At 25.3% G+C, this 25,441-nt stretch overlaps 8 protein-coding genes across 8 annotated transcripts; 3 read left to right on the forward strand and 5 right to left on the reverse strand.

Annotated features, from left to right (window-relative positions):
• Positions 1-2,161: 2,161 nt before the first annotated feature.
• Positions 2,162-11,321, reverse strand: DICPUDRAFT_84000 (uncharacterized protein; the record flags this gene model as incomplete). Its single annotated transcript, XM_003293402.1, has 5 exons — positions 2,162-2,466; positions 2,546-10,428; positions 10,548-10,739; positions 10,826-11,109; positions 11,181-11,321. The coding sequence occupies 5 exons, from the start codon at positions 11,319-11,321 to the stop codon at positions 2,162-2,164; spliced, it is 8,805 nt and encodes a 2,934-aa protein (XP_003293450.1).
• Positions 11,322-13,265: 1,944 nt separating this feature from the next.
• DICPUDRAFT_42055 (uncharacterized protein) lies at positions 13,266-14,751 on the forward strand (the record flags this gene model as incomplete). Its single annotated transcript, XM_003293399.1, has 3 exons — positions 13,266-13,419; positions 13,487-13,774; positions 13,847-14,751. 3 exons carry the CDS (start codon positions 13,266-13,268, stop codon positions 14,749-14,751), a joined length of 1,347 nt encoding a protein of 448 aa, XP_003293447.1.
• A 288-nt stretch (positions 14,752-15,039) lies between these two features.
• Positions 15,040-15,642, reverse strand: DICPUDRAFT_95827 (ribosomal protein L31). Its single transcript, XM_003293403.1, has 2 exons — positions 15,560-15,642; positions 15,040-15,328 (listed from the first exon to the last, which is right to left on the reverse strand). Exons 1-2 carry the CDS (start codon positions 15,616-15,618, stop codon positions 15,061-15,063), a joined length of 327 nt encoding a protein of 108 aa, XP_003293451.1. The 5' UTR covers positions 15,619-15,642; the 3' UTR covers positions 15,040-15,060.
• Positions 15,643-15,954: 312 nt separating this feature from the next.
• On the reverse strand, positions 15,955-18,620 carry DICPUDRAFT_50979 (uncharacterized protein). Its single transcript, XM_003293404.1, has 2 exons — positions 18,174-18,620; positions 15,955-17,906 (listed from the first exon to the last, which is right to left on the reverse strand). The coding sequence occupies exons 1-2, from the start codon at positions 18,582-18,584 to the stop codon at positions 16,044-16,046; spliced, it is 2,274 nt and encodes a 757-aa protein (XP_003293452.1). The 5' UTR covers positions 18,585-18,620; the 3' UTR covers positions 15,955-16,043.
• A 1,060-nt stretch (positions 18,621-19,680) lies between these two features.
• On the reverse strand, positions 19,681-20,654 carry DICPUDRAFT_42052 (uncharacterized protein; the record flags this gene model as incomplete). Its single annotated transcript, XM_003293405.1, has 3 exons — positions 19,681-19,767; positions 19,862-20,259; positions 20,414-20,654. The coding sequence occupies 3 exons, from the start codon at positions 20,652-20,654 to the stop codon at positions 19,681-19,683; spliced, it is 726 nt and encodes a 241-aa protein (XP_003293453.1).
• Positions 20,655-20,831: 177 nt separating this feature from the next.
• DICPUDRAFT_158314 (uncharacterized protein) lies at positions 20,832-21,109 on the forward strand (the record flags this gene model as incomplete). Its single annotated transcript, XM_003293400.1, has 2 exons — positions 20,832-20,924; positions 20,990-21,109. The coding sequence occupies 2 exons, from the start codon at positions 20,832-20,834 to the stop codon at positions 21,107-21,109; spliced, it is 213 nt and encodes a 70-aa protein (XP_003293448.1).
• An 836-nt stretch (positions 21,110-21,945) lies between these two features.
• Positions 21,946-22,917, forward strand: DICPUDRAFT_95828 (uncharacterized protein; the record flags this gene model as incomplete). The annotated part of the gene is made up of 1 exon (XM_003293401.1): positions 21,946-22,917. One exon carries the CDS (start codon positions 21,946-21,948, stop codon positions 22,888-22,890), a length of 945 nt encoding a protein of 314 aa, XP_003293449.1. The 3' UTR covers positions 22,891-22,917.
• A 599-nt stretch (positions 22,918-23,516) lies between these two features.
• On the reverse strand, positions 23,517-24,410 carry DICPUDRAFT_158316 (uncharacterized protein; the record flags this gene model as incomplete). Its single annotated transcript, XM_003293406.1, has 2 exons — positions 23,517-23,876; positions 23,976-24,410. 2 exons carry the CDS (start codon positions 24,408-24,410, stop codon positions 23,517-23,519), a joined length of 795 nt encoding a protein of 264 aa, XP_003293454.1.
• Between the last annotated feature and the right edge of the window lie 1,031 nt (positions 24,411-25,441).

A 25,441-nucleotide genomic window follows, 5' to 3' on the forward strand; every position in this document is an offset into this window, starting at 1 on the left:
TTTAAAAACTTTTATACAAAAAGGGCAACCCCGGTTTCCAATTAAAAACACAATTTTTTCCTTTCAACCCCATAATTTTTTTTAAAAAAAATGGGGCGTTTTTTTTACCTTTTCTTTTAATAAAGATTAATAAAATTTGATAAAGGAGGGGTTTTTTTTTTTTTTTTTTTTTTTTTTTTTTCGCTCTTCAACAAATAGATAAATTAAGAAATAAAAAAAAAATGACAAAAAAAAAAAAAACGAAAAACACACACAAACACATACATTTGAAATTTGATTAATTATAAATTTATTTATTTTTTTTATTTTTTTTTATTATATTATTTATATAAATATAAATATGATTATATATATGTTTGTTGACAATTGATTTTTTTAAAAAAGAAAAAATTAGATATAGATCACAATAAAAAAATATATTAAAAACGAACAATAGTAAAAGAAGAAAAAATCTATTTTTTTAAAAATGTGAGAGGGGGCGAAACAATTAAGATTTTTTAAATATTAAAAATGGCTATTAAAACCAGTGGCAACATCATATTATTTAAAAAAAAAAAAATTAAAAATAAAAAACAACAAAAGTTTCAATTTAATTTTTGCATGGTGAATTTTTTTTGTAATTAGGGAATATCTTGTTTGCAACCAATTCCACTTTTTTTTTTTTTTTTTTTTTTAAAATTTTAATATAATAATTGTGTACAATAAAAAAATTACATACCTAAAAATCTATAATAGATTAACGTAACTTTAGTGGCTTTATGGTGTGGGTTTTTTTTATTGAAAGAAAAAAAAAAAAATCGTATAATGACACTCCAAATCAATTTTTTTTTTTTTTTTTTAAATTATATAATTATATAGTAATTCCTTTGAGAATAAAAAAATTAAAAATATAAAAATAATATCAATATAGTTAATATAATATTATATTGATAGGAAATTATATAGATGGTAGAAAAAAATTTTAAATTTTTTAATAATAATAGATAGGAAAGAGAAAAAATCTATGGGCAATTGAGATATAATAAAAATCAAATTAGGTTTTTTTGGGTGAATGAAAAGATTTAAAATATATTTTGCTATATACCTAATAAATATAAATTAATAAACCTTCAATAAACCTTTTATAAATGTAAATTCAATTGTAAAAAAAATTATTTATAAATAATAATAATTTATGACTTTTTAAAAGTCGCGATTTATTTGTTGATCTTTGCTTTAGGGTTTTAGTGTGTATTGTTTTTGAATCAATAAATAAATCAGTTTTAATAAAAAAAAAAAAGTAATAACAGAAAAAAACTTTTCACCCACACTACCACTAATACAATTTAGTCAACAAGTTTTTTATCACAGAAATTATTACTATATATACTGTATTATTTATTAATTATTAATTTTGATTATTATTTTTATTATTATTATTGTAATTGTTGTTTATTATTGTTGTTTATTATTGATTATTGAAAAAAAATAAAAATAAAAAATAAAAGAAAAAATAATGTTAAAAAAAAAAAAAAACCACTTCCTAATGAATGAATTTAGGTTTCTTTGTGAATGTGTTTAATTTTTTTCTTTTTTTTTTTGCTACAACAAATAAAATTATATTTCTCTATTCATATGTAGTCGGTGTGATACCCAAAAACAATTTTTTTTTAAAGCTAATTTATACGGAAAATCTCTTTCGCAAAAAAAAAAAAAAAAAATTTTGTGGAAAAAAAAAATTTGTAAAAAAAATGTTACATTCCAATCATTTTATTGGTTGAAATTATTTTTCATTTTTTTATTTTTTATTTTCATTATTTATAATTATTATTATTTATCTTTAATTTTTTTTTTTTAAATCTAACAAAACAATGGTTGATAGGATACCTTTTGGTTAACAAAAAAAAAAAAAAAAAGTGGGTGGGGTTTATAAAAATATCAAAATATATTTTATAAATGATTATATATAAAATTTCAAACCATTTTTTTTATTTTTTTTTTTATAAATTAAAAATATATTATTTTACGAAAAAAGAGAAAAGGTTTGATTCTTTAAAGGTTCAATCATTTGATTATTTATTAATAAAATTGTTGAAATTGATTTTTTTATAAATAGATAAGCAAATAAATAAATTAATAAATAAAAATTGAAATTTTGTTTAAAATTTTATTATATATTTTATTAATTATCATTATTATTAATATTTGATTGGGAAACACGAATTCTCTTTCTATCATCTAATAATTCTTTAACAGATTCTCTCTTCTTTCTTCTCTTTTTATCTTTTGTTAATTGTCTCTTTTCAAGTTTTTGTTGAAGGAATTCTTTTGGATTTGTTACTTGGAAAATCTTTTTATCTTCTCTTCTCTTATTTCTTAATTCTGTAGTGGCTTGAATAATACCTTGGTAAATATTCATAAATTTGCTTGACCCTATTTTCTTCTTTAATAAATCAATAACTTCTTGGGCTAATTTTCTTTCTTGTGCTATATTAAAAATAAATAAATAAATAAAATTAATAATCAAAACCAGCCAAATTGTTTTTTTTTTTTTAAAATTACTTACGCGAACAACGAATCTTTTCATCTGTGCATTTAATTAAAGGAATTAATAAAATTGAGAGATATGGCATTAATTCTTGGGTAGTAAGTTGAGTTGAAACAGCAGCAATCCATCTGAAAATATATTTTCTTCTTAATAAACCTGGCTTGGTTGACATGTATGATAATCTCTTAAATAACCATAATAAAATTGAGGATTCTTGTTCTTGTGGTTTTTCATCAACTAAATCATCATCATCTTGTTCATCAACTTGTTGATCCATTTCTTCTTGTTCTTGTTCTTGTTCCTGTTCTTCTTGTTGTTGTTCTTCGAGTTCCATTTTATCATCATCATCAACATTATCTTGCTCTTCTTCTTTTTGTTCATCAAACTCTTTAATATCTAAAAATATATTTGGAGTGATATCATTATTATTATTTAATTTAATTATATTACATTTATAGAATAAAATTGAAAGATAAATTAAATTTTTGATGATAGTTAAGCCAAGTTCGTCAGTTAATAGTCTACTATTTAAAATTGAACAATGCTTTTTGGTGATTTCAAAGATTGATTTTGAATTAAATAATGTATTGAAAACAGGTGAAAAGGTTGGTTTGGTTGCTGTTGATGATTTCTTTTTGATTGTATTGTTTTCTAAACTTGTTATTTGATTAACGATTGGAATGGTATTTAAAATTGAATTTTGTGTGAAGAAAATATTATATAATCTAGTTAAACTAGTTCTAACCCAAATGTGTGGATAATTTAAAAATTCGATTGAAATATTCCAAAATTCGTTCATTTCTTGAAGAGTTGCAACCTTTGGATGATTGGAGAGGATCTTTTCAAATGATGTAAAGATGGTATAGGTTAATTGCCAACCTGGAAGGACTTGGGATGCATTTTGGGTTTCTTCAGAGATTTCATCTATAATGGTGAGGGACGCTTCTTTCTCTTTTAATGAGATTAATGATTGTTTAATAAATTGAACAGAGTGTTTGATAATGTTTGAAACATTGTTTTCAAAGTTTGAAAGTGAGCCAGAGATTAAACCGAATACTTGAGCCGATGTTTTAGCTAAGGCTAAATTGTTTGAGCTTTTTTCAAACCATAACATTGTAACATCATAAATCTTTTGTTGATTTTGTGGACTAACACCTTTGGCTAAGAGTTCTATATTTTCTCCTACTAAAAGACGACATTGTGTTGATGGATCTGCGTTTAAACGGACTACTAATGGAGTAAAAATAACAATGGCATATTGATTTAATACTTCTTGTGGGAAACGAATGATGATTTGATTTAAAGTTTTCAAAACAATTAATCTACCATCTTCATGTTCATAGGTAAGATTCTTTAGAAGGAAGGCTACTTGTTGTTTTAAACGATTGTCACCCATTGGATAGAATAAAAGGAAGTCTATAAATATAGTTGAGATTAAAGATGAAATTGATGGCTTGAATGATCTAATCATCATTGAGACACATAAATCCATAAGGTCGTAAATTTCTGGTAATAAAACTTTACGTTTAATTAAAGCATGAAGCATTTTTAATGATCTTGTGATGTTTTGTTCGTTTGATGTTAAATGTTGACGGGTTAGAGTAAGAATACCTTTGAGTTGATCTTCGTTAATAAGTTCAGATTTGGTATCACGGAGAAGTAAAGTAGCAACTTCATAACAGGTGTTGGTGATTTTTTCATTACCTGAATCTAATTGAAGTCTCTTTAAAACTTGTACAGTAAGGCTCTTTGATGATGTTTTAACACTTGGTAAATCAAAATTGAAAATTCTTAAAAGACATTTCAATGAGAGATAAACTACTCTTGATTGTTTATGCTCTAAACATTTGGAAATATAGGATACAAATGGATCAATCATTGCCTTGTATTGTTCGATATCGGTTGAGTTATGAATTTTAATAGCTTGAATTAAAAGACTAAAACCAAGTTCGGTAAAGATGAATGAAAGTGTTTCTAATTGACGAACGTTTGGTTCATTTTTTTTCTTTGATGGATCTGCTTGAATAGAGAATGTTTCTTCAAAAGTTGGCTTTCTAGCAACACCAATCGAATTATCAAGAGTAATAGTTTTCTTACGATTATTGATTTCACCATCTCTAAGACCTTTGGTAATAAATTGGTATGTAATGATTGATAAATTCTTGAAATCTAATGACTTGTTTAATCTAAGACCTTTGGAGATCTTCTTCATCATTTCTTCAAGATTTGGTAAGAGTTTGGGTGAGTTTGAAATGGTGATAATTTCTTCAATTGGTTTAATAATTGAATCTGTGTTACTGAAATGAATAATGTTGGCTAAAATACGAAGAGAGTCAAATGATTTAACAGTCTTGGCTTCTGGGTAGGTATCTTGAGTATTTTTGTTTTCTCTTTGGGTTGCTTGTTCACCGAAAAGATCTTCAATAATAATTTCCATTAATGATGGTACTTGACTATCTAAAACGCCTGGTTCAATTTTCTTGGAAAGGGTGTTAAGTAAAGCATGAAGGGTGTGGCCTAAAACATATTTTTGATAACCACTCTTTAAAATTGATTTCATATCTTTGAGGATATATGGGAAGAAACGGAAACCGAGGGTATCCATAACTTGAACAAGGGTGTTTCTTGTAGTATCACGTACTTCGAATTCTTTACTCTTTAAACCAATGCAGAGTTTACCAATAATATTTGGATACAATAATTTTGAAGTGGCGTTTGGTAAAAGCTTATAAAGTTTAAGAATTGCAAGAGCAATTGATAAATTAACTACACCTTCATTTCTTTGTCTTTCGGCAATAGCAGCACTACCGGTATCCATCTTTGAACTGGTAATAACTTTTTGTTCGATTAAATGCTTTTGAAGTGATGGAGTGAGAACTGATGTAATGGCTTGGAAAATTTCTTCAGAGATGTTTTTGGTTTTTACGATTTTAGTGCCAATAGATCTCTTCTTTCTCATTTTAATAGTTGTGTTTGCTTGAGTTTTTGAAACCTTTAATACACCATTTTCATCTTGGTCCTCTTCATTGTACTCAGTAACTAAATTGTTTTGTTCATTTTCAATCTCTCTTAATTCTCTTTCTTCATCATTTAAATCTTCATCATCCTCATCGTCTTCATCGTCTTCTTCTTGATCATCTTCGGTAGTACCATCTTGTTGTTGTTGTTGATCGTCTTTAATTTCTTGACCTGTAACCAATTCTTTTCTGACTTCAACTTCATCAATGAAAAAGTGGAATTCATCAATGACTTCACATACTGATTTAACAAAGAATTTAAATCTACTTGGATGATCGTCCATGGTTGAAATTAACTTTCTTAATAATTGATAGTAACCTTTCCATTCGAGGTTTTTAGCAAGAACACCCAATGATTTAACGACCTCACCTAAAATAGCAGAACCATGGTCTTTAATAGTTGTTTCGAGAATTGCTTGAACTGAAAGTGGTAAGATAAAGTGGTTTATAGTTTCAATTGAAAATTTGTGAGTTTCGGCAACGTTCTTTAATTGAAGGAATGAAAGTCTCTTTCTATGCTTTTGAATATGAGTGTAATTTATAATGAAATTTTTGTCGTCTTCACCAATACATAAAAGTGGTAAAATATCTGGATAGAATGATTTGTGGCCTTTGAACTCTACTAATAATTGATTAAATAATGTTAAATATTCATCTCTAACTTCTTTATCGTTGTATGATGAACGCATAGATTGAATAAAAATAGTAGTGAATAAATTGATCTTCTCGTTGGTTTCTTGATCATCTGATTCACCATTTTCATTGATTTTTTCGGATACTATTTTGATTAATCTTGAAATACCAGTTGTAGCACTGCTCTTAATTGAATAATCCTTATCTTTAAGATAAAATACGAAATTGATAAACAATGGTAACAATTCTTTATGGCCAATTCTATGTAAAAGATTATCATTAATATAGTGATAACCTTGTAAACGTTTGTCGTAATCATAGGTTTCTAATTGTACAGATTTCTTTGTGAATGCATTGATCCTTTCTAAATATGGAGCAATCTCTTTTAAGTATGGAACCTTATCACCCAAAACTAAGAAAATTTCTGAAAGAGTTGAACGAGTTAAACGAGTTTTAAAGACACCAAAAAGAGTTGAAAGAGTAGGTACATGCTTCTCGGGATTGTCGATCAAGCTTAGCATATTTTTGAAAATAATTAAAATTGAATAGACAAGGTCGTCGTCATCTTGTAGTTTGTTATATCTAAGGAATGGAATTAAAAGCTCTAATAAATCACTAGCTTGTTGTGATGATTTAGCAAATTTAGAGAGTTCTGATAAAATTAAGAGTTGTCTCTTTGAGAGTTTACTTGGATTTAATGATAATGTTTCGCTGGTAGATGATTTCTTTGATGAACGAAGTAAAATGGTTTTAACTGAATTTATAATAGAGTCAATATGTGGGGTTAAGACCTTCATATAAATTTCATTGATTGATGGCTCGGCTTCATCTGGGTCAACATTTAATAATATATTTTCGATGATTGAAAGGAAAGCATCTTGGTGTGGTTTGTGAGTAATGAATGAAAGAATGGTTGGTAATAATTTCATATCTTGATTTAAATAACCAACTAATGATGGATTTGATGAAACTACTAAAAGACATCTTCTTAAACCAACTGGTAAACCATAGGCATTTAATGTTGGTAAAATGGATGAAAATACATTGAAAAGCTCTTTGACATACGATTTATAATCCCAAGATTGGTATTGTTGGAAAATTTCGGAGAATCTACGGAAAGTTAAAGATCTTATTGAACCAACGATCTTTGGTCTTTTATCTTTCGAATTTACAACGTTGGTAATTAGAGAGTTATTGGAAATTGCTAAAAGAATTTTAACAATATCATCTAAAAATGGTGTTAATAAAGAACCAAGTTGTTTAATTGATGCTTGTAAAATATTTAAAAAGTAAGCTTGGGCATCGAAAGATGGTAACAATGATAATGATGATTGATCAATTGGACCAGTAGACTTTAAGTTCTTTGATAAAAAGCTTTGGAATGGTGCGAGGATTCTTCTTACAATTGGTTCTAATTCTTGACTAGTCAAACCAGAGAAATAAGCGAAAATAGTTAGTCTTTGAGAGCCAACTGAACTACGAGTAACTTTACGATTTAATTTGGATAAAAGAATTTTAACAACAATATCAATAATTTCTTTTCTGTGACTGCTGTCGATGGAACTATTTGGTGAGTCTTTGGCAATAATGAATTTGGTCATTTCTTCTCTCATTGATTTATCTTGAATAAGAGATTCTAAATTCTTTTTATATGGTGTAACGGATGGATTAGACCACAATAAATAACATTGGAGCGATTGGAATTGAACTTTTGGATCATCAATGTCAATGCAACGATAAAAAAGATCTCTCATCAACTTTTCTTGATATATCTTTGTTGGTTTTTTGAATTGTGAGAAGAATTCTAAATAATAAATTAATAATTGTTGAGCTTGAGATTTTGAATATGGCTTAGGTGTAGATCTCTCTTGGACTAAATCTTTAAAGTCGAATGGTAATGGTGATTTGAATACCTTTGAAAATTTATTATAATCGTTTCTAACGAAATCTAAAAACAAGGTGATGATATCTTTTGATTGTGATTCAATCAATGAGCCAATCATAGACATTGTTTTCCAGAGTGTCGAGTTATAGCTGATTGGATCAGTTGATGACAATAAAATATTTTTTGCTGTAATTTCAATGGACTTGTTATTTTCTAAATTTAATTTTTCTAAAACTTCATCATATAAAAATAATAAATTTAATTTATCTTTGATGACTAATCTCTCGAATGAAATATGATTGAAATTTGATTCTTCTTCTACAAATTCTTTAACTTGTTTATCTTGAGTTTGTTTTTCTTTATTTTCCTCTTCCTCTTCTTCTTCTTCAATTAGCTCTTCCTCTTCTTCTACTTCGTCATCCAACATTTTATCTTTATTTAAATCTAATAAAGTTTGTTCAGAGTTTTGTAAAGTTTTATAGAGTGTTGGATAAAAGTTTGATGAATCTTTTTTACAAAAAGCAACTATATTCTTTTGAACTGCATTCCATAATGGTGTATAACGAATGTAAAGGCAACCCATCATATAATTGTAAAGTAATTCATTTAAAAATGGAACTTTGAAGTTTGAATAAATTGAACCAATAGCCTCCATTTTTGATGAAACAGTACGAGCCTCGTGCACATGGTATTGAGTAGTTTCAATTTCATAGCAATAACCTAAAACCTTTTGAATATCCTCATCTTGCTCACTTTGACCTTTTGAGCATAGATGAATATTCTTTAATGTTGAAATGGTTTCTTTTCTAATTGAATTATGTTTACTTGATAAATTATTATTAAACAACTTTAATAACTCCTTAAATAATTCGATATTAATTAAAACTGGTGATGATTTCTTTGTTGGTTTCTTTGTTGAACTTGAGGATTCTGAGTTTGTATCTGATAAATATAATTTTTCAAAATAAATTGAAGATAACTTGAGTATATTTAAATTTGATGGATATGACTTTAATAAATTTAAAATTCTATTTGATAATGATGGTAAATCTGAATGTGATAATTTATATAAAAGAATTGAGTATGAAATTAAAGATTGTGATAATAAATAAATTAATGGTTCAACTTCTTTGGTGTTGCTGCTGCTGGTTTTAGCCCAGTTTAATCTTGACTCTAAAAGACTTGTAGTTTTCTCTAAAATTGATAAAATTGTTTTGTTTTGAGTTAAGCAAGTTATACACGAAATAAGAGCCCATAAACTACTTGAGTTGAAATCTTGTTGTTTGAAATTAAAATTAGTGTTGAAATTTGATAATAAAAGTTCTAATTTATTAGAAAGGGTTGGAATATTAATCGATGGAATGGCATCAGCGTACAATGGCTCTTCATTTTCATCCATGGCATAGACTCTAATTACAAATGATAACATTTCATTTACATCCATTTGATCGGTATTCTTGTCTAAATATTTAATTAAACGGTTTGATATAGTTGGATCTAATAAATGGTCTTTTTGAATACTTGTGCAGAACTGGAAAATTAATAAATGTGAATTTTGAATACCTTGAATTGCAAAGAGATTATCTAAGTATCCCAACATATTTCCACGGTACTGATTGTAGTGAGCTTTGGCGCTCATCGAAATTGCGAATGCTTTTGCTAATACGCCCAATATGTTTGTTGAGCAGAAATCGTTTTCAATAAAAACTTTTAAAAAGATGGTATTTGTAAAAAATCTATCCATTATGAAAAATATATCACCAACATCTATAACTTTACTGCCGCCTTGTATCCAATCTTTAATTATTATAAAATAAGTTTCGATTTGATTTGATAAATTATTAATATATTCTTTAGTTATATTTGATGATTTAGCTGCTAATGTAGTTGATTTTTTATTATTAGTTGATTTTTTATTTGCTGAAATTGTATTATTATTTAATAATTTTAAATTTTCTAAAATTAAATTGGATTCATTTTTTAATGTCACCCAAATTGGTAATAAATTGCTACCTTCATTTTGACCGTGATATTTAATTAATTGAAATAATGACACTATTACTTTATTTTTACAATCAGATGAACATATTGAATAATCGGGATTTAATTTCTTTAAATATAATGGTAAAATATGCTCTGTTCTTGAATGGAACTTTCCCTTAACACCCTTTACTGAATGGAATAGTAATATTGAAAATGCGTCTATATATTCTTCTTCAAATTGATTCTCTTGTAAATGTGTAAATAATTGATCGAGTGTCAAGTCATACTCTTCAAATGTAATCTTTCTTAAGAAAAATGCAATACTTTCTGCTGCAAACTTTCTAATATATTTTCTTTTTTGGAAAAATAATTCGGAATATACTCTGTTAATTTTATAATTAATGAAATTAATTAGTATTGGGGGAAATTTAAAAAAAAAATTAAAAAAAATTAAAAGGGGTAAAAAATGTGGTTGTAAATAATTCATAACAAAAAAACCTACTCGTATAATTGGAAAAAATTTGGTATAATTTGTTTTTCTAAAAACTTGAACATATAACAAATTGAAGTAAAGACCTCTTCAATTGTTTCTGAATTATTTGTATTTTTTAAAACAGTAATTAAAACCTTTAAAATTTTATAAAATGATTCGTAGAACTCTGATCTTAAGTCTCTTGATAATGCTGCTAAAATACTTTAGAAATATAAAAAAGTATTAATAAAACAATTCTTTTTTTTTTTATTAATTATTGTTGCAATCAACAATACTAAAATACCTACCTTAATAATGGTTTTAATGCAGTTGAATTGTCAATTGAAATATGTTGTAATAAAATATCTATAATTTTTTCTTTATGAATAATTATTTCTGGGAGACTGTTGTGATATTTACGAATATGAATTGTAAAATTATTAAAGTGTTGGGTTAAATTCAACTCTCTCCATGCGAGAATTGTTTGGTGAAAATAAGAGTCATTATCATCTTCTAATTCAATTACAACATCTCCTACTTTATTGAAAATATTAATATCGATGTTTGAAATTTTTTCTGAAAATGTTTGAAACTAAAAAAAAAATTTATAAATATTTTGAAAATTAAATAAAAAAAAAAAAACATAAGTGTGGTACTACTTACTCTAAATGAATTAGCTTTTGATGTTAACTTTACTTCATTCTGTGTTACATCATAGTAATCGTCTAGTTTTTGAGATTCAATAACCTCGGATTCGATTTTCTTTTTTTTGTTGTTGGAAATTTGATTACTGTTTGATGACATTGTTTTATTTATGTATAGATGTATATTTTTTATAGTTTTATTTTTTTATTTATTATATATATAAAAAAAAAGAAAAAAAATAATAAATAAATAAAATAAAGGGTTTAGTATATACACTCTATTCAGTCAACAAAAATAACTAGTTTTTTTTTTCGTTTTTTTTATTTAATTTTTTTTTTTTTTTTCTTTAAAAATATTTTTTATTTTTTAATTTTTTTAATTTTTTTTTTTTTAATTTTTTTTTAAATTTTTTTAAAATTTTTTAAATTATCTTTTTTTCAAAAAAAAAAAATTACAAAGACACAATCAAGATTAATAAGGCTAATCATTTAATATATATATTATATATTTAATATATGAATACATATATTATCGAGTAAAGAATAACATCACAATAATACCAAACAACTATATCATTATATAAAATTGGGTTTTTTAAAATAAATAGTATTAAATATATATATCATATTTTTATATTTATTTGTTTTTAATTAAATTAAATAATATAACTATATAAAAGGATATAATTTGTATATATATATATATTTTTAAACCCTAATTTTATTTAAAATTTTATTTTTTTATAAAATAAAAAAACAATATATAAAAATCTAAAGTAATATCCTTTTAAACACCTTTTTTATTCTGTTTCTTTTAATATTAATATTGTATATATATGGTGTTGTTATATATAATCGATATATAATTATAAAAAACTTTTTTATTGTTAAATTATAAAAAAAAAAGAGGATATTAATTTTTTTAAAATTTTTTTTTTTTTATTGCATTATTAATATTAAATTATTAATAACACCTTTTTCATATTTACAGTGTATCAACCAAAAAATTTAAAACAATGTAAAAATATTGCTATTTATGGTTACTGTAGAAATCAGGATAAATGTGAATTCAATCACGACTTAACACCTCAACAAAATTCGAATAATAATAGCACCAACCAAAACTCATCACAACCAAATTTACAATCCTCAACCAATTCTTCGACATCATCATCATCATCAAACTCCAATACCAACAATACAATTATAAGCCCATCAAATTTAACCTCACCTTTAAAAAAATCACCAATGTAATATACACTTTATTTTATAGAACAGCTTTATTTTAGATTAGCTCTTTATAAACTTTTAGGTTGGATGAAATATACTAATTTATAATTTAAACTTATTTATAGCGATAACCTGACAAGTCACTTTCAAAATTTAGGCACAGGAAATCAGCAATCGGGTCATCATCATTGGGCTGATCATTTTCAATCGGGTATCCCAGAATACATACCAAAACAACAATTACAACAATTACAACAGCAACATCAACAACAGCAACATCAACAACAACATCAGCAACATCAACACCATCAACCACAGCAACACAATATGATGATGAACAACACTATTACCAATATGATGGTGTAGATGACTATGACCATCTTCAATATGTATGTTTGATTAATTTTAATTATTGGTTTTAAGAAATGTTACTAATATTTTATTAATTTAGGAAATGGAAATGAATGCACCATTTATAATGAACAACTATGCTTTAGCTCAACAACAACAACAACAACAACAACAACAACAACAACAACAGCAGCAACAACAACAGCAACAGCAACAACAACAACAGCAACAATTAAGAAATGTATCACCACAATCATATCAATATCAAACAAACCAACAATATTTATTACAACAACAACAACAACAACAGCAACAATCACAATCACAAATTCAAAACCAATTACCACAATCTCAAAGTCAACATATCAAGCAACCACAACAATCACAATCCCAACCAATCCAATCACCATCATCACAACCATCATCAGTATCCTCAACATCATCAACTAATAAAATATTACAACAACAACAACATGCTTCACTTCAACAACAACAATTACAACATTTGCAACAATTACAACAAATGCAACAATACTCACCATATCCACAATATAGTCAATCATTAATAAGAAACAAACAAGGTAGAAGGAATATGGGTTCATTCTTTATGTCTGAATCTCTCAAGCAAGACATAGTACACCAAAAACAATTATTATATATGACCTTAGATCCAAATGGTAATTATTTTTTTATAAAAAAAAATTAAAAAAAAAAAAATATTAACTCAAAAAATAATTTTTTTAGACCCAAGAATTAAAAATATACCACCAATGTTAAATAAATATCATTCATTATACCCATTAGACCAAGATGGTGCAAAAGAGAATCAAGGCAAAATGTTTGGATATGTTACTTCAGTATATAAAGCAATTTGTACACAAGATGGTTTACCCTATGCAATTAGAAGAATTGAAGGATTTAGATTATCAAGTGAATATGCATTGCAAGCAGCTGAATCTTGGAGAAATCTTCAACACCCAAATATTGTTTCATTAAAGGAAATTTTTGTTAGTAAAGAGTTTGGTGATAATAGTTGTAAGTAAAAAGATTTAGCAAATATAAATATATTTTATTTTATCATGCTAATAACGAACCATTCTTTAGCCTTATTTTTTACATATGACTATTTTCCAGGATCAGAAACTATTGAAAGTAAATTTTTAAGCCAACCAAATCAAACATCATTCCAACCAATTTCAGAATCAGTATTATGGAGTTTCATTACACAACTTGTATCAGCATTAAAAACCATTCACTCTTTAGGATTAGTATGTCGTGTCATACACCCAAGCAAAATATTATTAACAGGCAAAAATAGAATTAGATTGAACGGAGTGGGCATATTTGATGTTGTTAACTATGACTCACCAAGAAATTTAGCACAATTCCAGCACGAAGATTTATTATTATTGGGTAGATTAATTTTAACATTAGCATGTCGTTCTGCTGCCTCTATTACAGCTCAAAATTTATCAAACTCAATCGAATATGTATCCAACACCTATTCCAAAGATCTTTACAACCTCATAGTTTATTTATTAACAAAACCAGTTATCAACCTCCCAAACATCGACGAAGTTGTAACAATGATAAGTGGTCGTCTTCTTCAAGAAAACAATTATTTGCACACCTATACTGACGATTTAGAAACAGAATTGGGTAAAGAGTATGAAAATGGTCGTCTTTTTAGATTAGTTACAAAGCTAGGCTTTATCAACGAAAGACCTCTCTATGATATGGATCCAAGATGGTCTGAAACTGGCGACAGATACCTCATCAAACTATTCCGTGACTATATTTTCCATCAAGTCTACGATGATGGCACACCAGTTTTAGATTTTTATCATGTAGTTGAAACCCTCAATAAATTGGATTGTGGCGTTGATGAAAAAATTTTATTAATGTCAAGAGATGAACAAAGTTTACTTGTAGTCAGTTATAAAGATTTAAAAAAATGTATAGAATTAGCTTTTTCTGAATTGGTATCTCAAAAATCTCATTTAAATTAATAAAAGATCTATCATATCAACAATCAATCAATTATAAAAAAAAAACTAAAAAAAAAAACTAAAAATAATAATAACAAAAAAATTTAAAAAATTTAAAACTTTAAAAAAAAAAAAAATAAAAAATAAAAATTAATTATTAAAAAAAATATTATCTGTTTTCCTATTCTGGTTTTTTAATTATTTCTTTTTTCCATCTTATGATTGTTTCTTTTTTCTGCATTATATCTAAACTACAACTACAAAATTTAATATAAATAAATAAAATAAATAAAAACTGATGCATAGATTATTGCGAAACTATATGTTTATTTAGTTTTGAACAACTTTGGTTTGTAAACCTTTGAAGCTCTTGACGATGACTAAACTGGCAACGGTGTATAATTTTTCTTCAGCGTTTTCGTCTTCGTTTCTCTTTTTGGTTAAGACAACACGGACACGGTGTGGGACGTTTTTGATACCTTGGCTCCAGAGGAATCTGTTTAATTTGTTATCGATACGGACATCTTTGGTACCCATAACTTTTTGAGCGAAAAGTTTGATTTGTTTAACGGCTTTTGGGGCTCTATCCTTGAAGGTACTGTAAAAAAAAGAAATGTTATATTATTATTCATGTTCAAACCTCATAGAGGAAATTAATTCAGATAAACAAATTCAGAGGCAGAGTTTTGGTAATACATCCATGCATCTATTAAAAAGATACAAGGTGGTGGCAGAATAATCTGCTCTTGTATACCCTACCTCAAAAGAGGTAGATACAAAACACCTGACCCTGTAAATGATTATCCGTAAGGATTAATCTTTTACATACGTGCCATAGAGTCTCTTGTGGAGATTGATGGTATATTCACGAGATACAGTTTCGGCCATTTTTCAATTATATGTCTGTGATAGTGGATTATCTATAACAAAAAATAATTAAAAAAAATTTTAATGCTCGTGGTGGTTGCGCGTTTCCCAAAAAAAAAATTTTTAAAAATTTTTTTTTTAAAAAAAATTGTAACGAAATTTTTTAATTATTTTTCGTATTTTTTTGATTAATTTTGAAATAAATAAAATAAAATCTTTTAACTTTTAAATTATTTTAATAAAATTTTTTATCAGATTATATAACGTCCATTTTTTGAACATAATTTTATTATTACCATTTTTATTTTTTATTTTTTTTTTATATATATTAAAAAAGATTTGATTTTTTTTTTTTTTCATAAAAAAATTTTTGTGTTTGGTGATTAGTTTATTATAATTTATTAGTTTATTATTTATAATTAAAAATTGATGAAGTTTAGTATTGATTAAAATTTATAAGATTTGTCGACATCGCTCCATGGGAATTTATCTCTAAGGGCTTTTGAAAAGATTTTTTCAACAGGAATACCCCATTTCTTACAGAAGCTAACAGTAATTCTTGGATCTAAATAGTTGATTTTACTGGTACCTAAAGCAACAGTTTTTAATTCATCTTTGGTGGTTTTTTGGATTTCTAATTTTTTAATTTGTTTTTCGTATTTATCGATTTTGTCATTGATTTTTTGTTCACCATCTGGAATGTTACGTGATCTTTCGAATGTAGCTTTGGTATCGAATGAAACTTCTTTATCAGTTTTATTTTCTTCCTTCTTTGCAATATTTGCTTCAATTAATTTCTTTAATCTTTCTTTTTCACGTTCTTCAATATCGTCTTTGTCAGAGGTTTTTGGTTTTAATTTTAGTTTAATTCTGCACAAGTCAATAAGATCGTTGTACTCTAAAATCTTATCATCGATTTTGCCTAAGGTCTCAGATAAATTCTTTGGTGGAGCTTTTTGATGGTTACATAAAATAGCGACTTCACGATTGCAACGGTTGTAATAGAGAATTTTTTCCTCGATAGTAGAGTATTCGCTTTCATCCATTTTATTTAATTCTTTTTGAAGAGTAATTGAGGCATTGTAAGTACGGAATACTTTGGCAGAGAGACCATCCATTTGTTTCTTTAAGTGAGTATTGAGTTGAGCAACTGAAAGATCATCAAATAATAATTCGCTTGGTTTTTTACCTTTAACACATTCTTGAAGAACTTTGTAAGCGTCTGGTCTAATCTTGACAGTGTTAAAGTATCTCATTGAATCTTTACCCAAGAAATCCAATGTGATGGTATTATCCTTACCCAATTTAATATGTTCTACTCTGAGACTACAACAACCGACAGTATCAGCTTGATCTTCACCTTTTTCATTACCAACACGAAGAGCTAAAAAGTCAATAAGATAAAGAGCGACACCCAATTGACGTTTTTCTTCACTATCATTGGTAAAGGATTTGATGTAGCCTTTTCTAATACTTTCAATACAATCTTTGAGTTTTCTGGCAACTTCAAATTTCTTACGATCGGCTTGACCTTTGATCTTTGATGATGGAGCTAACCAAATATATTTTGTTCCACCATTGATACTTTCTTTCCAAAAGGCTAACCATGTAACTGTATTATCGTGAACAACATCTTTCCATTCATGACCTGGGATTGGTGATGGTGGTACGTTTTCACCTTTACCAATATTAATGGTAACATCGCTTGGATAAATACGTTGTTTAAGCATACCAGTTTTTGGATGAGCACCACGACCTAAAAACAAACCTGGTGGTTCGATTGTGAAGTTACCAATCTTTTCTTTAAATCCATCAATCATAGCAAAACCATATTTTTCTTGAAGTTTTTTCTTTTCAGCAGCTTCAGCATCTTTTTCATTTTTTGAACGAGATTTTCTGGTTTCTTTTCTTTCTTGAAGGAATGTATGGATGTGAGAGAAATCGCATTTTGCTAAATTCTTAATTGTTTTCTTTTGTTCAGTTGTTAACAAACCACGGAATTCGGCAAAAAAGTTATCTCTGAATGCTTCTTTCTTGACATGATCGGTTTCTAAATAGTTGGCATAAAAAGTGGCAACTTCTTCTTGTTCTGGTGTTAATTTAACTACTTTACCATCATAGAGGAATTTGGTACCATGTGGAATATATGCTGGTGGGAAAACTGGACCATTATGCGAAAGGGTTTGCCATTTTGGACCATCTTCATCACCTTCTTCTTCCCACCATCTATTTTTACCATTATCATCTTCTTCTTCAGTTTCTTCGATCTTTCTCTTTCTTGTGGTTTTCTTCTTTCCTTTTGAATCTTCCTCCTCTTCTTCTTCTGCTTCTTTGACTTTTCTAGTTGTAGTTTTTTTACCATTTGCAGCTGATTTGGTTTCTTTGGCTTCAGATTTAACCTTGGTAACTTTTTTGGAATCTGGTTTGGTTGTTGCTTTGGTAGTCGTAGTAGTAGTTTTTTTTACAACAGTTTTCTTTTTGCTTTTGTTGTCTTCTTCAGATGATGAGTCACTAGAATCACTTGATGATGAATCACTAGAATCACTTGATGATGAATCACTGCTACTGCTATCAACTGGCTTCTTTTTGGCTGCTGCCTTCTTTGGAGTTGTTGCGGTTGGTTTTGGTGAGTTTTTCTTTGATGATGCTGGTGATGGTTTCTTTGTTACTGCTTTCTTTGGTTTTTCATCTTCAGAAGATGAATCACTGTCACTAGAATCGCTTGACGATGAATCACTTGAGTCACTTGATGAATCACTGCTACTGCTGTCAATTTCTTTTTTAATTAGTACAGGTTTTCTGGTAGTTGGTGTGGTTTTAACAGATGATGTCGATTTATTTGTGGTTATAGTAGTTGTAGTTGTGGTTGTTCTAGTTTTGGGTGATGTAATATTTGGTGAGACTTTATCTAAAACGCCATTCTCTGTTTTTATTTTCTTATTGACAATTGGTGGAGTATCTTCGTCTTCGTCAATATCAGGTATCATTGATGGTTTTTTAACTATACCATTTTCTTTATTTATCTAAGATTTTTTAAATAAAAAAAAAAAAAATAATTAATATTGGTTTTTATTTCTAAATTTATGACAAAAAAAAAACTAAAAATAATTATTTTTAATTTTTTTTTGGGAATTTGTAAAATCTTGAAAATAACTACAAATTAATACATACAATTGGAGTTTCGATATCCATTATATTATTATTACTAACTTTATTATTATTTATAAAACTAAATAATTTAAACTTGATTTCTTTTTTTTTTTTTTTTTTCTATAGATTTCTTTATAGCTTTCGTGTGTTTTTTTTTATGCTGTTTTTTTTTTGTTTTTAGTTTTTTTTTTTTTTGTTTTTATAATTTTTAAAAAAAATATTTAATAATTATTATAAAAACAGAAATATTATATAGTAATAGGATAAAAAAAAAAAACAATAAATAATTATTAAAAAGGGGGAATTTAAATTTATTTAAACTAAATTAAAAAAAAAAATTTCTTTTTAATATTAATATTATATGGATATATTTAAATATATGTACTATATAGCCAAAGTAACAAATACCACACCAACAAAACAACAAATATTAAATATTTTTTAAATAAATAATGTATCCAAATTATTATTATTATGGTGCGGGTAACTTAAAAAAAATTTAAAAAAAAAAAAAAAAAAAAAATTTTGAAGTATTTGCCACACAAAAAAAAAACTTTAAAAAAATTAAAAAAAAAAAATAATTAAAAAAAATTAATAAAAAATTAAAAAAATTTTTTTCAAAAAAAATTATTTAACATCTTTTTTAAATTAATTAACTAAAACGAGTAAATAAAAATAAAGTTTAAATAAGGATTCTTATCAAACCATTAAGTAAAACTGGTTTCATTATAATTTTTTTTTAAAAAATAAACAATAAAATCTATTTTTTTTTTTTTTTTTTGTTCACCTTCACACCACCCACCCTTTTGCATGCCCTTTTTTTATTTAAAAATTATTTTAAAATTTTCATATGGCAAAATATTTCCCAAATGAGCTTGCTGAAGTTAGAAAAATTTAAAATTGATAATATACAGTATATTTTTATTTATATTATTATTCGGACCACAAAGAAGGAAACCAGTAAATTGTTTCGGTTGATTGGTCATCAATCCAAACCATTGATTCTTGCAATAAAAAGTTCTGTTTTTAAAAAAAAATAAAAAAAATAATAATTAGTTTTAATGAAACCTTTATATTTGGTTTATGAGTCATAGTTTGATGAAAAGATAGCTACCAAAACACTATTAATTCTATGGTTATTCCATTTTAATTTTTGTGAAATTTGAGATTCGGTTATTGAAGAGTTGTTTTCTTGGGCCAAAATAATGATATCGGTATGATCTTTATTTAATTCGCATGGTACAGATTGAACCAATTTCTTTTTATTAACTTTAATTATATTGAAACCATTACCTAAAACCTTTAATTTTGATATTGAGGTTTCAATATCATCTAGACTGATCTCTTGTGAATTTTTACCTCTTAATTTACGTAAATGGTCTGCTAAAATATTCATTTCCATTAATCCACCATTACTACCTCTATATTTTAAACATATCTCTATAATCTGAACACCTAATGTATAATAAAAATCACCAACACCTAAAACCTGTGACCAAAATCCTTTATTTGCTTTTTAAAAAGGTTAAATATGTCAATAAATTTATTAATTTGATATTATTATTACTATTGCTATCATTATAGAGTTATTGTTGTGATTATTATTGTATTATTATTACTATTATTATTGTTTTTTTATTTTCAGTTATCATTTATTAATACTTACATGCTAATGGATCAACACCAATCATATTACACATATCTTGAAAGTATTTACGAAACTCTGGGTTTTTGGTAATGTCCTTTTTATGTTTTATTGCAAACTGCTCTAAATTCTCTTTAAATATAACCAACTGTTCTTTTATTTTATTTATATTCTCTGTACTAATTTGGTCACTAACATTTTGTAATTGTTTTTGTGTTTGTGTTTGATTATGAACTGCTTGAATACCTACACCTCTTCTCATATTGTATTTTATTTATTTATTTATTTATTTATTTATTTCTAAAAAAAATATATGTAATTAAAATTTTTTTAATTTTTTTAAAATTTTTTTTTTTTTTTATTTTTTAATTTTTATTTTTTCATTTTTCCATTTTTTTTTAATCATAATAATCAATTATTTAAATAGTAAACAAACAAAATGAACTCGCAAGTTAATAGAATTATGTGGTCTTCGGATTTTATATACAGCAATAAATGGACTGCTACTTCACTTGGAAAAACTACCTATTTAGTATGTTTTTTTTTTATATATACCTCATTGCTCTTTTTTATTAATACCAACCTTTTTTATTACAGGAAAAAGATAATGGATTATCAATGACTAGAAATTTATACGAACCAACTGCATCATTCTTTTCGCAACAAATTTTGTTTTTAATATTTTTTATAGTTTTATTTTATTTCACCTGTTGCTAAAAACAAGATAAACATTTATTATATTAATTTTAAATTTATACTCCAAATATATAACCCACAATCGCCCCAAAAAACCAAACCAAACCACATAAAAAAAATGAAAATATAGTACATTTTCGTTCATTTGTAAATAAAACTCATCTTTAAAAAAAATAAAAATGTAAAAACATTAATATCCCAATTTAATGGGTATATTTTGTTTTTACATCCACCCATTATTATTTTTATTCTTTTAATTTTATTTTATTTTAAGATTTACCTCTTTTATTTATTTATTTATATAAATCCATATTTTATTTTATTTTATTTTATTTTATTTTATTTTATTTTATTTTATTTTATTTTATTTATTTTTATTTATTTTTATTTATTTTTATTTTTATTTAATTAAAACATTTTTTTTAAAATTTAAAAAGGTAAATCTTAAAATTTAAAATAAATTTTTATTTTTTTTAAATTAAAATAAATTAAAAGTTTTTTTATATATTTATATTTAATTCTTTATAAATTAAATAATAACCAATTTAGTAAATTTACTTGGATCTCAACACATTTTTTTAATAAATCAATTTAAAAAAAAAAAAACAATTAAAAATAAAATAAAAAATAAAGGTTTATATATCAAAATGTTTTTTTACTCTTTTTGTAAATTGTATTTTTTTTCTCATTGTTATATTTTTTCTTTAAAGTAAACAAATAATATAATAATAATATTTTTTCTATAATATATTAATAACCATTCATAAGTAAAGATATTGGTATATTAAAAAACAAAATTTTATTTAGCTTTTAATAATAATAATAATAATAATAAAATACAAAAAAAATAAATAAAAATGAGCTATAAAGAAGAAGTACCAAGCTCAGTTGTTTATACTACAACCTCATATAATGTAAATCCTTCACACCAAAAAGGAAGAAATAGATTAAAACTATTTCCTAGATTTTCAAAAAAGAAAGCAGCTCCACAACCATTAGTAGTGGATCATTCAGTTAAAATTACCCAGTCTGGATACGGCGGTGTAGTTTACCCTTCTGGATATTCAAATGAAAGACACCAAATTTCTCAACAAATTCCTGGTCAAGTAAGCAACTCATTTAGCCACTCTAGTAGTAGTAGTAGTAGTAGCTATGAAAATCCTAGAAGTGATAAACTAACCTATTACGAGTCAAGTTATTCACCAAATGTATTCAATCATGAAAAATACTATTGCCCACCACCACCAGTATCATCCTATTCATCAAACCCTATTAGAAGTAGCAGAGTTCAATGCCATCCCATTCAAACTGACCGTTTAAGATCCCATAGACAACAATATAGTGAAGATTCAAAACTATTAAACAATGGACAACAATATACTAGTTATGGAACAAATTCAAGTGGTCAAACATCAATTAATATTAATAATAATACTAACCATATAAATGAAGAGTACACAACAACTTCAAACAATAACTATCAACAGCAACAACATCAACAACAACAACAATATCAGCAACAACAACAACAACAACATCAACAATATCAGCAACAACAACATCAACAACAACACCATTCATCAACAACATATAACCAACCACCACCCTCAAATGTAGATTTTATTTACCCCCCAGGCTATTTAGAAAATCAAAACTCCTATGAATATCATGAAGAAAATAATCACTTTTCAACAAACCATCAACAAAACTATGAACCAGTTTATCCCATGGGAATGGAACAACAAAATTGGAATTTTTCTGTTCATAATATTTCTGATCCATATTCAAATAACAATTATTAAAAACATTAATAAAATTATTTATTCAACTCAAATATAATTTTTTTTTATTTTTTTATTTATTATTAATAAAATCTTTCATAAATTTTATTTATTGGCATTTGCCAAACTGTTCTAAAAAACTCTTTGTTTATTTATGTTGGTTCATATAAACTTGAAAACTTAGGAAAAAAAAAAAAGAAAAAAAATTTTAATTATAATTTGGTTGGGAAAAAACTTTAAAAGTTATTAAACCTTAAAGTTTAATAAAAATAATTTTTTATTAAATAAAAGAATTAACGAGGAATTTTTAAAGAAAAAAAAAAAAAAAAATTTTGTACAAGGAGAGATAAGTACAAAAGGGTTGGAGGAGAGTAATGTTATAGTTGTTGAAACTCTTCTTTGTTGTTATTTTGTTGAGGGTGGGTGTTTAATAATTTATACTAATTTAAAGTTAGCTTGTGGTTAAAATTAATTAGAAATAAAATATAAAATCGGAAAATTTGAGGGTTGTTGGGTTGTTGAGGTTGTGGTTGTGGTTTGAAATTTTGAAACAAATTGTAATAGTGAGTCTATAAAGTTATTTTTGTTATGAGTTATTATTATTATTTGGTTATTATTTAGTATTATTTGTTTCAAAAATTATAAACCTAATAAGATGAGTTTGCAACAGTAATAGTTGGAGTTATATTTAAAAGTTTTCTTAAATCGGACGACATTTCTAATAAATTAATTGGTTGTTGTGGCTGTGGGGTCACAATTTCGGTATTTGAGAAAAAGTCATCATCAAAATTTGGAATTGGAAGGGAGTTTGGTGCTGGACTATTGTTAAATGCACCACCAGCCCAATTAGATTGTGGTGAGGAAACGGTTTTTTTGGTTGGTGAGTTGGTTCGTGGTGGAGAGCTACCATAAGATTGTTTTGGTTGTGGTGAAACAATTTTATTTTGATAGTGTTGTTTCTTTGGTGTGGTATTATTGTTGTGATGATCATTATTTAAAGTGGTTTCCTAAATAAATAAAAAATATATATATATTAATATAAATTATTCGAAATTTAGAATTTTAAATAAAAAAAAAAAAACCGTAAATTAATTTTTAATAAATACCTTAATTGAAGCTGGAGTTAAAAGTATATCATTATTTTGTTTTTGGTGTTGACTAAAGTTTTCTTGTTGTTGTTGTAATTGTTGGTGGTATTGTTGATGTCTATTTTTAATTTGAAGATATTGTTGTTGTTGTTGTTGTTTAAGAGTTTTCATATCAATATTGTCATCGCCAGTGAGTTGGTTTACAGGTGGGAGCTTCTTTCTTTGTGGAGAGTATTTACTTTGAGCAACTGGTCTCTTCATTTTTTCATCTGAGCTTGGCATTATAAAGTATCCACCTTGGAATTCACCAACATCTGACTTTGCAACGACAGCATCTTGGAAGGTAGGCTTCTTTGGAGTATTAGATGATAAAGGACTTCTTTTATTATTTTGGTTACTGACAACTACTCTTTTATTTTCGACGTATTGTGTATGGTTATTATTGTTATTCATTTTTAATTATTATTTATTATATAATATACTATGTTTTGAATGATGAGAATGTATTTACAATGTTAAACAAATTTAGCCTTTAAAAAAAAAAATTCGGTCTAAAATTGTATTATTTAAAAAAATTAAATTATTTAAATTTATTGTTATTTGATATTTGGAATTTTATTTTGTTCTTATAGAATGTATTATTTTTATTATTATTATTATTTTATATATAAAATTTGGGTGTTATATAAAATTGCTTTTATATTTCATGAAATTTGTATAAAAAAAAATTAAATATAATAAAATGTTTTAAAAAAATTAAATGTCTTTTTTTTTTTATAATTGTTATTGTTATGAATAAAAAAATATTTTTATACAACAATAAATAATTTAAAAAGGTGAAAAAAAATTAATTTATATGTACAAGTGAATAAAAAACAAAATAAATAAATTTTTTTATATGTTGTTTGGTGGTGTAGGTTATTTGTTTGGTAGGTTTTATAAATATATATTGTATAAAAAAAAAATTATGAGTTGTTTTTTTTATATATATATACTATTTTAAAAAAAAGTGGTATGTAAAATTAATTATTATTACTATTATTATTAAATAATTTAATTTTTATTATTGGTTGTAATTTTATTAGTTATTATTTATTATTATAATTTCTATTAACGTCCCCTTAAATTAGTTTTTTAAAAATTATTATTATTTTATTATGGGGTTAATATTATTATTAATTAATTTTTTTTTTTGTTTTTTTTTTTTTGTTGTTGTTGTATTTGTTGAGGTGTGTGTATTTGCTTTTAGTTTGGCAATATAATGTGAAATTTTTTTTTTTTTAAAAAAATAATTTTTAAAATTTTAAAAAAAAAAAAAAAGAAAAAAAAATTAAAAAAATATTAAAAAAAAATTAAAAAAAAATAAAATTTTAAATTATTAAAAAAAAAACAAAAAATTGAAAAAAAATAATTTAAAATTATAAAAAAAAATACTGAAAAAATAAATAAAATAAATGATATATATGGCTATTATGGTGATAAAG

Source organism: Dictyostelium purpureum (assembly GCF_000190715.1).
Source record: "Dictyostelium purpureum unplaced genomic scaffold DICPUscaffold_428, whole genome shotgun sequence".
Classification (NCBI taxonomy): Eukaryota; Evosea; class Eumycetozoa; order Dictyosteliales; family Dictyosteliaceae; genus Dictyostelium; species Dictyostelium purpureum.